The 17,286-nt window shown below is 33.2% G+C and overlaps 1 protein-coding gene across 2 annotated transcripts in view; it reads right to left on the bottom strand.

Annotated features, from left to right (window-relative positions):
- The window catches only part of PLA2G4A (phospholipase A2 group IVA), a 132,215-nt gene that overhangs the window by 94,027 nt on the left and 20,902 nt on the right, over positions 1-17,286 (bottom strand). For both annotated transcript variants that reach the window (XM_045535966.1, XM_045535965.1), the window contains 2 exons: positions 16,191-16,293; positions 369-450 (listed from right to left, as the gene is read on the bottom strand). In XM_045535966.1, the coding sequence (XP_045391922.1) occupies positions 369-450; positions 16,191-16,223 (115 nt within the window). In that variant the 5' untranslated portion in view covers positions 16,224-16,293. The remainder of the gene's footprint in view (positions 1-368; positions 451-16,190; positions 16,294-17,286) is intronic.

The raw sequence follows: 17,286 nt of genomic DNA, 5'->3' as shown, positions 1-17,286 counted from the left end.
TGTTCCATACAGAGATATAAGAAAGAGAAACTTCAGTTTCAAAGAGGCAGCTTGTTTAACATCTTGACTCAGCACTCGTTCCAAAGTAGAATTAAACAAAATGTCTTCAAATTCCAAAGCAGTGTGCATCACAAGAGGGTCATTTTGTCCGACTCCACATGCTTTCAGCTAACGCGAAGCCAAAGTGAAATGTTAGTCTGACAGATAACAGCATCAGAGAACTGTTCAAAGTGTTACCATTTAAAGATTTAGACAAAGACAACAACATTTGAAGAAGACAAAGCCCCTGGCTTGTAAAGGAACTCAAGCAACGGAAGGGTGAACCGTAATTACACATTTTCAACAGCAAAGCAAATAAGGACACTTACGCATGTCACCGAAGGCCCCCTTTGTCACTTTGGTGGCACGTAACACCACCACCGTAAACTTGTGGGAATACTGGTGCTCCACCTAGAAATAAAATGATAGTAAATTTAAACTTAGCTTCCATTATAGAATCTCACTGTTTCTTTGAGACTAATGAAAAATAATTCCACTTGAAAAGAAATAACATGCACACCAGAAACATTCTTTGATCCAAAGGCTTCTTTTTTGACTCTCTTTTCTCCCACCACAGAATCATGGAGAAGTTTAGAGCATGCTTTAAAATGTCACTACAGCTGGACTATTAGCACTTCTTCCCTGTCAGGTTTACCACACACTTGGGAAAAAATGTAAATTAGGATGGCAAGTATTCTAGGAGCACAATCAGGCTTTGTATTGGTTAACTAGGAAGCCCTGGTATACAAAGGTGAACTCAGACCAACCTGTTGTGGGTTTGTTTGTTTTTGTCGTTGCTGTTCAATGACTCAATCAATTAACACTCTTTTTCTGCACGGCATTTCCAGGAGTTTTCAAAACCCTCTGGACCCAAGACAATAACCAGCAAACTACATACATTAATTTTATTCCATTTGTTATAAATCATATGCAACAATATTAGAAGTTTCTATTAGCCTAATAGTTTGCATACACATAATAAGTATCAACAGGTAGAAGACTAAAACACTTCACCTAAATGGAAATTAGTTATCAAACAATCCTACTCACTAAAACAAAATGGGGAAGCAGGAACTCACAAAGTTCTCAGGGCAACTGAAAAGATTACAAAGTCTTTAGCTTTATCAAGCATTTTTTATTTCAATCTTAAGAGAGGCCATCTTGCTTAATTTTAATAGGCTTGCTTAACTGGCTAAAAAGTCCATAATGAATTAAAAAGAGGCTAAGATACTAACAACACTGAGAAGTGAGTAATAACAATCTAAAAGCAGGGAGGCAGAAAAAAAAATTGTCAAAAGTATAGATAGATTCATGAGGACCAGCAGTAGTAAGATGTAAGGGGAAAAAAATAGCACTCGATAGTTTCAGAAGAAATCACTCTCTATCAATATATAATATTCAGATTTATAAGAGCATCAAAGAAGAGATGAAGTAATGGATAATGAGCATACCCTGTTTCAACAGGCAGAGAAGCATGAAAATCCTTCAAGATGAACTATTCAACTTTATTTTTAAAAAGAAATGTCTTCAACATCCAAAAGAGTTCTCAGTAGACAAAATCGTACTCTACACAAATAAAATTATCAATCATAAAAAATATACATGCTTTCTAAAAATGTGTGTTGCCTTTTACTATAACCAAAACCACATATGCATCCCTATTACCAAAAAAAAGCAGGTTTATAAGCAATGATAATAACTTTGAATAATTTCTATCTAAAACTGCAATCTCCACAAGTTTAATCCATTGAGATATGTGTTTTCTAGGTAAACCTCATAAATATTTTATGTTAAATATGCCTGGTTAAAAATATGCCAAATATAAATAATAGGCCAGGCTACAAGGGGTGAAAATTGCTTTGAATATTTATATCAACCATCAAATCTTCTGAACCATTGAGGTAATATATAACACAATGAAGCCTCCCATCATAGCTGGTATAGAGGAGCAAAAATTAGAATCACATCAGACTTTTCCTCAGAAATCATGTAAGCAAGAAGAGAGTGAAGTTAAATATTTAAAATGTTGAGAGAAAAAAAGCATGGAATTTTGTATCCTATGAAATTATCCTTCAAAAGTGAAGGAGACAAAGAATTTCTCAGACAAACAAAAATTGAGGGAATTTGTTGCCATCAGACCTGCCTTGAGAGAAATGTTAAAAGATGTTCTTGAGAGGAAAAAGAAGATGTTATAGATCAGAAACTCAGATACTCAGATCTACATAAAGAAACAAGAGCATTGAAGAAGAAATAAGTGAAGGCAAAAAAATATTAAAAGTATTATTTTTCTTATTCTTAATTGATCTAACATATCAGTTTGTTCAAAATAATATTAATAGCAACATTGTATATTTGTTTTACATACATATATATGCTTATGTATAAGTGAAATGAATGACTGTAATAATACGAGTGATGAGAGGGAGAATTTAGAAATATTTTGTTATTATATGATACTTGCAGTACTGTGAAGCTATAGGGTTATCTGAAAGTGGACTCAGATTAGTTGCAAATATATATTGCAAATTCTAGGGCAACCACTAAGAAGAAAATGTAAAAAAAAGAAATACAATTGGCATGTTAAGGAGAAAATATAGAATATGTTCAATGAATGGGTAATTAAAAATGACAAAAGGGATAAAAAGTGTAGAAAACAAAATAGGAACAAGGAACAATGACAGAATATAAAGCAGTAACAAATATGATAGATTTTAATCCAGCTATATCAATAATCACTTTGAACATCAATGGTCTAAATACACCAATTAAAATACAGAGATTGTTAGAGTGGATCAAAAACAAGACTCACCTATATTCTACCTACAAGAAACTCACTTTAAAAGTAAACACACATACAGATTAAAAGTAAAGAAATGGAGAAAGATACATGAGGCTAAAATTAACCAAAAGAAAGCAGAATTATCTTAATTTCATACACAGCATATGTCAAGGCAAGGATATCAGGGATTAAAAGGAATATTATTTATAATAAAGAGGTAAATTCTCCAAGAAAATATAACAATCCTTAACATGTATATGCCAAACAATAAATCATCAATATACATGAGGCAAAAACTGACAGCACTTCAAGGACAAATAGATGAATCTACTATTATACTTGAAGATTTTAACACCCCTCTATCAGCAATGGACAGATCCAACAGGCAGAAAATCAGTAAAGACACAGTCGAACTCACCAGCCCATCAATCAACACCTACAGCATAACAACAATGGACATCTATATGCTACTTCATTTGGGCCATGAAACACATCTTTACATATTTTTAAAAATATAAATCATACAATGTCTGCTTAAACTAAAAATCAATAACCAAAAACAATTAGAAAATTCCAAAATATGTGAAGATTAAACAATACACTTCTAAACAATACTTGGGTCAAAGAAGGAAGTCTCAAGAGAAATTTGAAAATATTTGGAAGTAAATGAAAATACAACATATCAAAATTTGTAGGATGCAGTAAAAGCAGTGCTTAGTGCAACATTTATAGAATTGGATGCATATACTAGAAAAGAAAGATCTAAAATCAGTCATCTAAGCTTTTACATTAGGAAACTAGAAAAAGAAGAGCAAATTTAATCTAAGGTAAGCAGAAGAAAAATAGTAAAAATTAGAGCAGAAATCAATAAAATTAGAAACAGAACATAAATAGAGAAAATTAATGAAACCAAAAGTAGGTTCTTTAAAAAAAAAAAAATCAATAAAATCAATAAGCCCCTAGCAAGGCTAAGTAAGAAAAAAAGAGAAAAGAAACAAACTATAAATATCAGAAATGAAATAGGGGACATCATTACAGATCCCATGGATACTAAAAGGATAATAAAAGAAACACTATAAATAAGTCTATGTCCACAAATTTGATAACCTGAATGAAACCTGGACCAAATTTGATAACCTGGACCAATTCCTTGAAAGTCACAATCTCCCAAAACTCACACAAGAAGAAATAGACAATCTGAATAGGCCCATATCTAGTAAAGAAACTGAGTCAATAATTAATAGCCTTCCAAAACAGAAAGCACTAGGTTCACATGGGTTCACGATAAATTTTACCACATATTTAAAGAAAAATAATATCAATTCTATACAATCTCTTCCAGAATACAGAAGCTGAGGAAATACTTCCTAACTCATGTAGGAGGCCACCATTATGCTAATTTCAAAACCAAACAAGGATATAACAAAATAAAAGAAAACTACAAACCAGTATCTCTCATGAGCATAGGTGCAAAAGTTCTCAACAAAATATTTGCAAATTGAGCCCCATAAAATATAAAAGAATTATATAACATGACCAAGTGATATTTACTCCAGTTATGCAAGGATGGTTCAACATTCAGAAGTCAATTATTGTAATCCATCAGATCAACAAGCTAAAGAAGAAAAATCAGATGATAATATCAACAATTCAATAAAGCATTTGACCAAATTCAACACCCATTCATGATAAAAACTTTCAGCAAGCCAGGAATAGAAGGAAACTTCCTCAACTTGATGAAGAATATCTACGATAAGCCTGCAGTTAATGTCATACTTAATGGGGAGAAACAGGAAGCTTTCTTGCAAAGATCAGGAACAAGGCAAGGATGTTCCCTCTCCTAACTCCTTTTCAACATTGTCCTAGAAGTCTAATGCCATAAGACAGGACAAGGAAATAAAAGGAATACAGACTGGTAAAGAAGAAATAAAATTTTGTTCATAGATGACATGATTGTCTATGTAGAAAATGCAATAGAATCAATTACCAAAAAAAACTCTTAGAACTGATAAATGATTATAGCAAGATTGTAGGAGATAAAGTTAATATACAAAAGTCAGTTGCTTTACTATATCAGAGATTTAAAAATGGAATTTAAAATTAGACAACACAATACCATTTACATTAGCACCCCCAAAATGAAATACTTAGTTATAAGTCTAACAAAGTATGCACAAGATCTATATGAGAAAAACTACAAATCTCAGATGAAAGAAGTTAAAGAAGAACTAAATAAATGGAGAGACAGTCTGCCACTAAAGAGACCTTCTCAATAATTATTATTAATATATTATATATAATGATGTTTCCCTCCCAAAATTGTCAATATTCTTTTTCCATATTCTAGAACTTCTAACATCACATGGATTTCCAAATACCTAAAAACTTCCTTGTAACATAAAAATCATGAGCAGTATTTTTATCTGTTATTTAGTACTTGATTTTTAAACTTGCTGCAAAGCCAAATGTTTATTAATAACATGTAGAAAAAGATAATATTGTTATTATTATAATATAAGGACTTATTGTGTATGAATATGTTACATATTCTACTAGATGCAAACTCTCATTTAATCTTCCCAATAACCCTAATGAAATAGGTGTTATTTCTTCCAGGGGATAAGCACACTTAAAACTTTGACTCAAATGGTACAAATATAATTTATGTAACCAAAATATTTGTACCCCTGTAATATCCTAAAATTAAAAAACTCAAAAAATAAAATAAATTAGACATTACTATTTATATTTATAAATGAGGAAAATGAAAATATGAGAGACCAAATAATTTCCCAGGAACTCATAGAGAGTAAATAGCAAACTTTAATTACAATCCAGTTTTGCAGTCCCAGTGCCTTTACTCTTTACACATTCTGTCCTTCACACAGAGAATAATAATATAATAGCAATACCAATAAATTTAATAGTAATAAAAGCTATTTCCATGTACTGTAGAGTATATATAGTTACAATCTAGTGTATGACATCTGTAGTTGACTTAAAGGCTTTCTAGTAATTGAGTTATTTTCTCTACACCTTTTCAGCTTTCTTATTAGTTTGCTTTTATTTTCATCAGTTTCAATTCTGCCTTCTTAACCAAAGTAATTAAAGTACTCTTGTACTGTTCACAGAAATAAGCATAAATTGATCAATTTCTTTATTTTTACATTAGTTTTGGAAACATAAGCATTCAGATCACCTGTAAATTATTCTCAAAGCAAAAATGTCAAAATTTGTGCCCATCTCTTCCTAAGAACTATAAAAATTAATAAAAGAGTATTTATAAAGTAAGTACATATTCTTGGAAAAAGATGTTCAGTTTCAATAAATGATTATCCAAATAGTCCTTTGAAAATCCTTTGCCATGTTTCCTGGGGCCAATACCAGACTGGGCGAGGTTCCAACATGGACAGGAGACTTTTGGTTATGTCTTAGGGACAGTGCCAGAGGAAATGATATTATTGAATCCACAGCCAGTGTTCTTCAGGGGAAACTAATGACTCAGGACAATGCTAGTTAGTAGCTGGCAGAAAAAGATGTCATATTTCAATTGAGATGTCAAATCCAAATTCAATCTACGGACTTAGTCACCAAGATTAAGCCTTGACTTTAGGTCTTGAGTTACTTTACTTTGAGTGTCTGTCTTCATCCATAGTCTTTTCCATTGTGAAAAACCAAGACCTTTTTCTTCTCCCAATTATAATTTCCCAATCATTAGGAAAACAGCTACCGTAATTAAATTCATTTTGAAAAATTATATTGATATCTGTAACTAAGATGCCTGGCATTGAAAAAAGAACCAGTTTGTACCAAATCAATTTGATAATTTTCCTAATCTATTTAAAATTCTCCTGTTACATGTCAAGAACCAACAAAACAATCATAAAAGAAGTTTGATGGAAAAGAAAGTAGATTCTTCATGCAAATAGTTTTTCTCTGTTCAAGCTAACTTTGTCTAACTTTAACCCAAACTAAAAGACTGGTAGTATGATGAAGACTACCAAATCTTCTTACTGAACCCAGAGATTGTGATCAACACAATCAGCACAAGGCAATTTAAAACATTTCAGAAATGATTTTAAAAATATTGCTGCACTGATGTCATTCAGAAATCATGATACTTTTTTCAATAAGATATTTATTTTTAGTTTCACTTCTTGATATGAAGTTTCATTCTAATACAATTCAGAAGCACAGACATTGTGCTGTTATTCCCCCACATTTTTAAAGAATGATCAGCATTATCTATTTATAGTCTATAGGGCTACCTAACCTTGCTTTAAGAATTCTCAGTCATGGGTTAGTCATGTGCACAAATTATCCTAATGTTCCAAATACCTAATCTGGCAATAGAATCTTGTTAGCTCTAGCAGTCACCATTAAAAGAAAATCATATTCAGAAATATGACTTGAGATTCTTATCCCCTTGAACAGGAAATTTTTCACTTGCACAATATGTATATGCATCAAATTTGGCAATATATTGCATTATATATGTATCTATCTTTAAAATTAAAGTAAATATATTTTTTCACTGTAGTAAGAACACTTTAAGCTCTATTTTAATCAAGATTACAGGAACTGATATTCAGAACATATAAGAAACTTGAACAACTCAATAGCAAAAAAATAATAATAATCTGATTTTAAAATGGGCAAAGATCTGAATAGACATTTCTCAAAAGAAGACATGTATGTGGCCAACAGGTATATGAAAAAATGCTGATCATCATCAGGGAAATGCAAATCAAAACCACAATGAGATATCACCTCACCCCAATTAGAATGGCTATTATCAAAAACACAAAAAATAACGAATGGACGTGGAGAAAGAACACTTATACACTGTCAGTGTAAATGTAAATTAGTACAGCCATTATGGAAAACAATTAGGAGATTCCTCAAAAAATTAAAAAATAGTACTACCATACGATCCAGCAATTCCACTACTGGGTATATAGCCAAAGGAAATGAAATTAATATGTTGAAGAGATAATTGTAGTTCCATCTTCATTGCAGCACTATTCACAATAGCCAAGAATTGGGATCAACCTAAGTGTCTATCAATGGATGACTGAATAAAGAAAGGTGGTATATACACATAATGGAATACTATTCAGCCATAAAAGAGAATGAAATACTGTCTTTTATGGCAACATGGATGAACCTGAAGGACATTATGTTAAGTGAAATAAACCAGGCAGAGAAAGATAAATACCACATTAGCTCACTCATATGTGGCATCTGAAGAAGCTGATCTCACAGAAGTAGAGAGAACAGTGTTTACCAGAGGCTGAGGAAGGTAGAGAAGAGGGGCAGATGGGGCAGATTGGTCAATGGGTACACAGACACAGTTAGAAAGGAGGAATAAGTTGTGGTGTTTTATTGCACAGTAGGGTGACTATAGTTAACAATATTATATTGTATATTTCCGAATTGCTAGTAGAGAGGATTTTGAATGTTCTCACCACAAAGAAATTATAAATGTACGAGGTGATGGATATGCTAAATATCTTGATTTTATTATTACACAATGTATACATGTATCAAAACATCACACTGTACCCCATAAATATGTACAATTACTGTGTGTCAGTTAAAAACAATATTTTAAAAAGTGAGGTATCCATAAAAACAAAAAAGGTTACAGAGACCGCTCCAGCAGTGAAAACCAGAAAATATTGGACATTTGTTATAGCTTGGTTCTAAAATATTTAATGATATATTTAACATAAATTTATCCACAAGATACTTAAAATGAAACAATTAGTGCAATCTCTAACACCTGAATTGTAATAGTGATTCTAGTCCAATGGTCATTAAATAGCCATAACATCACAAAAAAAGTTTGAATGTCAGCCTTTTCCTACCTCAATACTCCTGAAAAAAAGCTGTACTCTCCCGGAGCAACAATGGCTTAGAGAATGACAGGTGCACCTTCACCTTCCTGGAGGCGGCCATTTGAACACATGAAGAGCACGTGCATTTGAAACATCTTCCCACAGTCTTAAAGACACTTTGGGAAGTAATCATATCTATTTGGCTTAGAATTACTGGCCTAGATGATATGTCATGTTCCTTCAGATCTAAGACGTCTTTACACTGATGATTTTCAGATGTGAATCTTACAACTAGTAGACCCAACAGACTTGAAAATATGGAAATGCTTACAGATGCCATTTTGGATATTGTATCCCTATTTAAGGGACTTCTTAAAAACCTCTTTTCCTCACTTGTTCTTTTCATTAAGCACTAAATGAAAGGTTCATAACTAAAAGACACAGATATAAATCAGAAGGGCACTTACAATAATGTACCTTACATTTTCTATCTCAGTTTTCTGCCTTGGTTTCCCTATCTGTAAAATGGCAACCATCATATTACCAGCTTCATAAGATTTTTCTGTGAATTAAATGACTGTATATATATAATGATACTAAGAACACTTTTCCTAATTCCAGGAGGTGGAACAAAAAAGGACTAAGAACAGAAAAGTAAGTGTTTCAATATTTTATTATAATCATTATTATTTCTATTATTATGTCATATAATATTGTATAATTACATATAAATTAATATGTATATTAATATTAGTAATATACTAGTAACATAATATAATTATAATATAGTAATATTAGTATTACTTTGCTTAAGTAAAATAATATATATTATAGCAAGTAAAATTAGATTTCTCTTACTGTCATCACACAGCCTTTGGCAGTGAGCAATCTTTCCTTTATTTATCTGACCTAACTAAGCAGTGAAGATCCACACTCCAGATGTAGGAAGAACTGCCATTGGTGAAAGAACCAACAGTGTGGCCAATGACATAGGATTTCTCAGGGGTCCCCTGGCAGAAATCCAGACTGCAACATTAGAATTTCACATAGAGCGATACTGAACGTCAGCTTCGGGTGATGACCTTTATCATCTGTGGGAATCTTTTGAAATGGGCTGATCATCCATCTACCTTCTTAAGATTATCTGGAGGCACCACTGAGTGCAAAAAAAGTCACTGGGGCATTCCATTTGTGATAATAACAGATTAAATAACCTGGGTGACCACCTCCCACTGAAAATAGCTAAAAACTGGATACAGCTTTAAAAAATAAATATTTTCCTGAAAGTAACAAAGAGCTAACAAGATAGGAAAGCATCCACTACCAGGACAGAGAGCACAGATCAAGGTGAGCACAACCACCCAGAGAGGTAAACTCAGCGTCTGCTGATCCAGAGGGGGAGGGCGCTGAGAGGCAGAGCAGTCTTGAGGGATTATGAGTGTTGTAAAGACAAGGATCCTAGCAAACCACACTCCTGTTTTCAGTTGAAAACTCCAGAGACTGCAACATAAGACTAAGTGCGAACAGCCCTTCCAAGTACTGGCAGCCCATGTTACTGTAATCCAAGCTGCTCAGAAAACAGCCAACCTGCAGCTGGGATTACATTTGTCCTAAACTGCTACTTTCTCCAGCAGCCTGACAGAAGTAAATTAAGTTCTCTCTAAAAGATCGTTTCTATTTTTCATTATAATGTTCAGCACACAATGAAAGATAACTGGGAACATAAGGAGACATGACACCAAGACAACAAACCAGCAGAATTAACCAACGGCCACCACAACAAACCCAACCATAAACCAGCTACACTGTACTCACAGTGTTCAAGGAAACGGAAGTTAGGCTGAAATACAACTATATGGAACTGCGAACTACAAACACCGGCTGAGAAGATTTTCTAAAGAACCAAATGGAAATTTGAGAACTGGACGATAAACCTGGAGACCTTCCAGGGACTTCTGATCTACGTTCTGCGATAAAGGAGCAGAAACACGAACATAACTTTCAATGTGTGCTCTTTTGCCTCCAAAGAGAGGCCTGTGGCAGGGCATGGCTGGTATCAAGGAAAGGGCAGGAGCTTATCACAAGCTGTGATGATTAATTTTATGCATCAGCTTGAGTGGGCCATGCGAGTGTCGGTGAGAGTGTTTCCAAATGAATCGGTGGGCAGGGCAAAGTAGATCACCCTGCTCAATGTGACCAGGCGTCGGCCAATCTGTTGAGGACCCGAAATGAACAAAAGGCAGAAGGAGAAAGTCACTCCCTTTTTCCTGCCTCACTGTTTCAGCTGTGACATCTCATCTCATCTCGTCCTGCCCTTGGACTGGGAGTTACACCATTAGCTCCCCTGGTGCTCAGGCCTTCAGACTGTGACCGAACTGCATCACCAGCTCAAGACAGCAGACGCTGGCTCTTCTCAGCCTCCATAATCGTGTGAGCCAACTCCTCCTCATTCATTCATTCATTCGTATCTCCTGCTGGTTCTCTTTCTCTGGAAAACCCTAATACGCTAGCCTTCCCCTTCTTCACTTTTCTAGATTTTGTTAGTGCTCACAAAGATTAAACTATTCGCCATAAAACTGATTATCAACTCACGCACAGTGCTGTGCTTTGGTAATAAAAGTTTCATCACTTTTATATTTCTGATTTCCCAGTAGCAGCATCTCACCTTCTGACTTTTCTGAAAATATCTTACTTTATTGAGTTTCAAAAGAAGAATGTTGTACACATAACGATTTATTATTTAAAAAAGGTCTGTGAGGCAGACACACCAGGCATCATTCCTACCTTGTCTTCCAGATGAGGCAGCTAAAACTCAAGAGCCCACGTGTTTATGACCATGTAACTGGTAAGACTAGAGCTGCCACTAGAACACTAGTTCTTTGATTACTTCTCCAGTGGTGGGTTTTTCCTATGTGACTGTAATAATCTGGAATAATAACTTTCTATATTTTGGGTAAAATTTCCAGTCATTCTACAATGATATTTTTGAAAAGCCCTTGTATTTTAGCAGGAAATAATGCCGGCTATTCATGTGGTTGACTGTCCTAACTTGAAGGAGACCACCTTAGTTTCTGCGAATGTGGGCAGTGCCCCTCCACTGTTAATAGATGCAAGCAAGAGGAGTGGATTTTTTTTTTAGTTCGAGGATATGACTCATATTTTCAGAGTAAAAAGATGGAAATTTTTATAAATATTTTATATTTGACTTCTCCTTATAAAGCTGATGCCTCCCTGGTCCAAAAAAAAACTTCAAAGAATTCTGAAGGCACAAATATGCTTAAGGTTGAACTGTATCTCCCAACAACTCAAGACATGGGGGAACTAAATTCTGTCACATATTTATCACTCTGTTTTCTACCACCTTCTTAAATGACTGGAAGCAGAAGAGCTTGCTGGCTGCAAATTGCTGCATCAGCCCACGGGATTCCCTAGCATGTTCCTGCATCGAGAATGAGCCCGGAGTTCTGTGCCTGGAGGCAGCCAAAGCTATGTTAGCCTGTTTGGCACCATCTGCTCATTACCAGTGAGCTGGCTTGATCTCCCCCCATCTGCCCTTATTACTAACATTATTCTGTGTTGAGTGTGTTCACTTATGTATTTGAAAAATAGCTTTCTGTGAAAACCAGAGCAGGGAATTTTGTCACTAAGCAATTCACACACATACGTGTGCATCCACAGTTCTTTTTCTTATGTACACACAGCAAGAACAAGAATGATGAAAAAAACTACAAAGCTCTTAGGATAGCTTCATTTAAAAGTACTAAAAATCGGAATACTAATTGAGTGTCTAAGTCTGATGCTGGAGAGGGTGAAGAAAAATGTGATACAAATATGTGGATTTTTTTCATGCCTTATCAGATTAAAATGTTACCTAAGTACTTAGTTTAGCCTAAATATTTTGCTGTAGTTAACAAAATTTGCAAGAAAAGGTGCCAGTTCTGAGGCTTAAGATATCCAGTCTGATTTTTAAATAAACTCTGCTGTGTTAAAAGAAGAAACTGAATGGCCAGTTCACAGGTCATCTGACAAGGGAGGCCTGGGGACTACACAGCAGTCAGTGATAAGGCCTGGCCAGGTTAGGCGGGACAACAACAATGTTCTTTGAAATGTACTGTGCTGCTACCAGACTGACCTTTCTTTCCTTAAATCATGTACTTTCTCACTTGCAGACTACTTCCCGTATGCCTTTTCTCCTCTGATCCAGAAAAGTCATTTTCTCTTTCTTGACCTGAGTAATTAAATCTTCAGGTCTATGCCTACGTGTCACTTCCTCTAAGAATTCTTCCCACAAGGATTCCTATTATTGATTATTCCTGTTGCATATTCCCAGAGTAATCTTCGTTGTCTCTTATCAGAACCCTTACATGATGGGCTTGCACTATTTTACATTATGGTAATTATTGTATGGTAATTATCATAAATAAATTATTCATCTTTTCTGCTTGACATAAACTCAACCAAGTCAGGGACTCTGTCTGTTTGATTCACCTTTTTATCACCTGTCGACAACAAGTGGTGCACAGTGGCTTTCAATAAATGGTGATAAGTGCTCAATAAAAAACTGAAACAGATTTAGAGGTAGAATGAATTGAAAGCCTAAATGTAACCTTATCTTCATTCTTCTCAGTTCCAAATGTCAGACTCCATGTTAAGTTTGAGAAGGAACACTTTGATTAAATTCTCTGAGAGTTATAGAAACTACCCACCTCTCTTGAGGTGATGGGGTGAGAAATAAAAATTAATATGTACATAAGATATAGAAACAGTTCATTCATATGAAAAAGCAATTTAAAAGAACCTAACTTAGAAATCCATAATTGTGAAACGAAAACAGGATATTGGTTCAGAAAATGAAGATTATGTAATACAATTTTTTTAAAAAACCTGATCATATGCTTTTTACAAGGAGCACATTTTAAATATAAGTAAAATATAGATTGAAAGTAAAAGGATACATACACTAACCAAAAAAACTGGAAGAGGTTATATCAATAAAAAACAAAATAAAATGTAAAACAAAGTTATTATAGATAAAAAGGGCCTATCATAATGATAAAACATTTATTCAACAGAAATATATACAATTTGGAATTTGTTTGCACCTAATAACTTCAAAATTCATGAAACAAAAGTTGAATATGGAACATATTGTTGCATATGAAACATTTAGCAAAATAGATAAGATCATTAACCATGTGTAAATATACTACAAACAACAAGAAATGATACAGGGTATATTTTCAGAACACAGTGGAATTTAGATTAAATATCAATAACAAAGACAACTAAAAAAATTACCAAGTGTTTGAAAATTAAGTAACACATATCTATGTAACCCATGCACCAAGAATAAGTGAGAGTAAAAGAAAATATTTTAATTGAGTAATTATGAAAATATGACATTCCCAAACTTATGGGATATACCTAAAGCACATAGTCTATAATCAGTAGAAATGGAAAGATAAATAAATATTTACAGATTAAAAAGGAAGAATTAAAATTGGCATATTTATAGATAACAAGAATGTTTAAGTTAAAAATCCAAAATAATCTACAAAAAAACTATTAGAATTAATAGAAATTCAATAAGGTCACTCGGTATAAAAAAAATCAATTGTATTTCCATATAAATGTAGCAAGTAATTGGAAAATGAAATTTATAAACACCTTTATAATTACATTAAAACATCAAATATCAAGAAATATATATACATATAAAGATTTCTTACTGAAAACTATAATAAATTATTGAGAGAATTAAAGATGATTTAAGTAACACTTAGTTTTGGATTAGATTCATGAGCTGTTAATTAATTAGAAGACTCAACATCATTATCATGTCATCTCTCCCCTAATTAACCTATAGAATCATTACAATATCAATCAAAATCTCAGCAGTTTTGTGTTTCTGTGTGTATGTGTGCAAATTGAAAAACTGATTCCAAAATTTATATGGAAATGCAAAAGATTAAAAATAGCAAAGATAATCTCAAAGAAGAAAAAATTGAAGAATTTACATTACTATATGTAAAAATCACATTTTAAAGCTACAGAAATTAGGATAGGTTGATATTGATGAAAACATAGATTATAAGAACAATAGAATAGAATAGATATGAATTCACACATATATCAATGCCTGGTTTACAGCAAATCACCATTGCCATTCAAGGAACATATGATAGTTTGTCAGTAGACTAGATAAATAGCTTGTGGTAAATTTGAATAATGAAATACCACATGGCAAAGTAGAAGTGTGGAATTCTGCTACTCACAGCAACATGAATGAATCTCATATATATAATGTTGAATGCAGACATTTCATTTATATGAAGCTCAAAACAAGCAAAATTTACCGATGATAATTGAGGTAAAATATTGGTTACCTTTGGAGGGATTTATTGACCAGGTATTTTCATCTGGGTGATAGTTTCATATGTAAAAATCCATCAAGTTTAACAATTAAGATTTATGCAATTTGTGTATGTTATGCCTCAATTTTTTAAAAAAATAGAAAAACAGAAAGAGAAGCTTGCAAAAGAAAACTGAGAGGTAACCAACAAGAAAACAGAAAAAACAGAACCAGAGAAACCTGGGAAGAGTTTCACGAAGAGAGGAGTGACCAACACAGTGGGTTAGAAGGGAGGGAACTAAAGAGTCCATTGGATTTGACACCAAAGAAGCCATTGATTAGACCTTTTTGTGAAGTGGAAGGGTGGAGTCCAGTTCAATGATTCGGGTTGTGAATGGAGGTGAACAGGGTATCACAAAGAATTGTGATGTATTAAACCTTGTTATCCAGGCAGAGCACGGAAGAGGATGGTCGCTAGAAAACGATGCAGGATAAAAGAACAGTGTTTCATTTTAAGTAAAAATGAGACTGTGGATTATTCCTTAATACCCATAAAACCTATGTCTAGTTCACATAAACCTAACTAGGTCTCAAGTGTTGAATTCAGCAAGGAAATCTCTCCTCTGCTTTTTGATCAGAAGAGAGAATGTATATTTCCAATGCAGTTTGGAAAATTACATGCTAAAATTTCAATGACTTAACTCTTTACTAAAAACTAATGTGTAAAGAGTTTGTTTAAACATATCTAACAAAGGGAAAGTTTACAGAATTAATGACCCTGGAAATGCATACCAAAATATAACCTTGAACTCGGAAATTTTTTTATCTTTTATTCTTCCCTCAACCAAGTCATGTGAAGTGTATAAACTATGCAGGCTAGTAATTGCTAAGTGATAACTACATTTTAATTGTTCCATGAAAGTTCATTTTTGTTACAGATGTTTTGGAATTTTTTTCCCTCCATGTCCCTTTTCTGGAACCTTACACAAATTTAAAAAAAAAAAGAGATGAATTAGTTTTATTATGTACTGTAGCCTATATGTGCCACATTAAGTTCATATGAGTCTAATAACAAATCCAGGGATTGTCATAGAGTTTCATTTTACTACCAACACCGGCGATACAGAGAAATACATCTTCCCCACTCCCAGAAAGAATCCATAAACAGTAAATGACTTACTATAATGTGCTGATAAGGATCTATAAATGACATTTTGGTTTCAATTACAGGAAGTCTTTTCACACTTCAAAGATCTTCTCTGGCACTCTAGCTTCTTTAAAACCTATAAAATAAACAATCACTATTGTTAAGCTTCCTCTTGGATGCAGTTCCAGGATTTAAGTGATGATGAGTATGCTTGGGACATAGGAAGTTAAAAGTCTACCCAAGGGACCCAGATGGATTGAGTTCCCTAACTGTGTATATTAATGGGCATCACACATAACTTAGGGAAAGGGTAAGTATATTTTGATGAGACTGTTTAATTTCTGTATTTATTTGTTCAAATTTATTCTGTGAGTTATTATTAGGAAACTGCAAAGTTTGTTTTTTTTGTCATTTGCCAAGTATTTTATGAGAAATGCATTGAAATTACGGAAAATTAAAATTATTTTATACTGTTTATAAGTAAAAAACCACATGTCATTGTTTCTCAGTTGGGTCAGCATTACACAAATTCACAATAAGAAAGGAAGATTTTTCACCTTAGCTATTTGTTGAGAAGTTTAAAAATACATTCATGCTGAATTTGAACTTTAGTAATGATATTTTAAAAGAAATGTTTGTTCATTCTAAGGTACCAGTTTCCTTTAGAAGCAGTTAAATGAAAATATTTTAATGGAAAAACACTCTGTATACTTTCGTTTTTTCATCTACAGTTACTCCATTTTACTTAAAATTTCAAAAAAAAAAAAAACTTCTTCAATGAACATCCTTGTTATTTCATCATTTCATTGTATCTTTTCCTTGAGACTTTATAAAGCAACATACACATATTTCAGCATTCTATAAGTCACATCTTTTTTGGAAAATCTTTTCAAATACCTTTAATATTTATATTTGAGATGTAACTTCTAAAATGTTTGTATTTCAGAATAAATCAAATATGCTTTAAATTTTAAATGACTCTTTCTAAACATCACCTTTTTAAAAAATCATAAAAATGACTCATGCTCATTGTCACAAACACAAACTGCTGATGTGAGTAAAGTATAATCACCATTTTCATTTTGATGTGTATCTTCCCAGGCTATTTCAATGCGTGTTTATATATGTA

The sequence above is a fragment of the Lemur catta genome, chromosome 23 (genome assembly GCF_020740605.2).
Source record: "Lemur catta isolate mLemCat1 chromosome 23, mLemCat1.pri, whole genome shotgun sequence".
Lineage (NCBI taxonomy): Eukaryota > Metazoa > Chordata > Mammalia > Primates > Lemuridae > Lemur > Lemur catta.
This window is presented reverse-complemented; position numbering and strand designations above follow the sequence as displayed.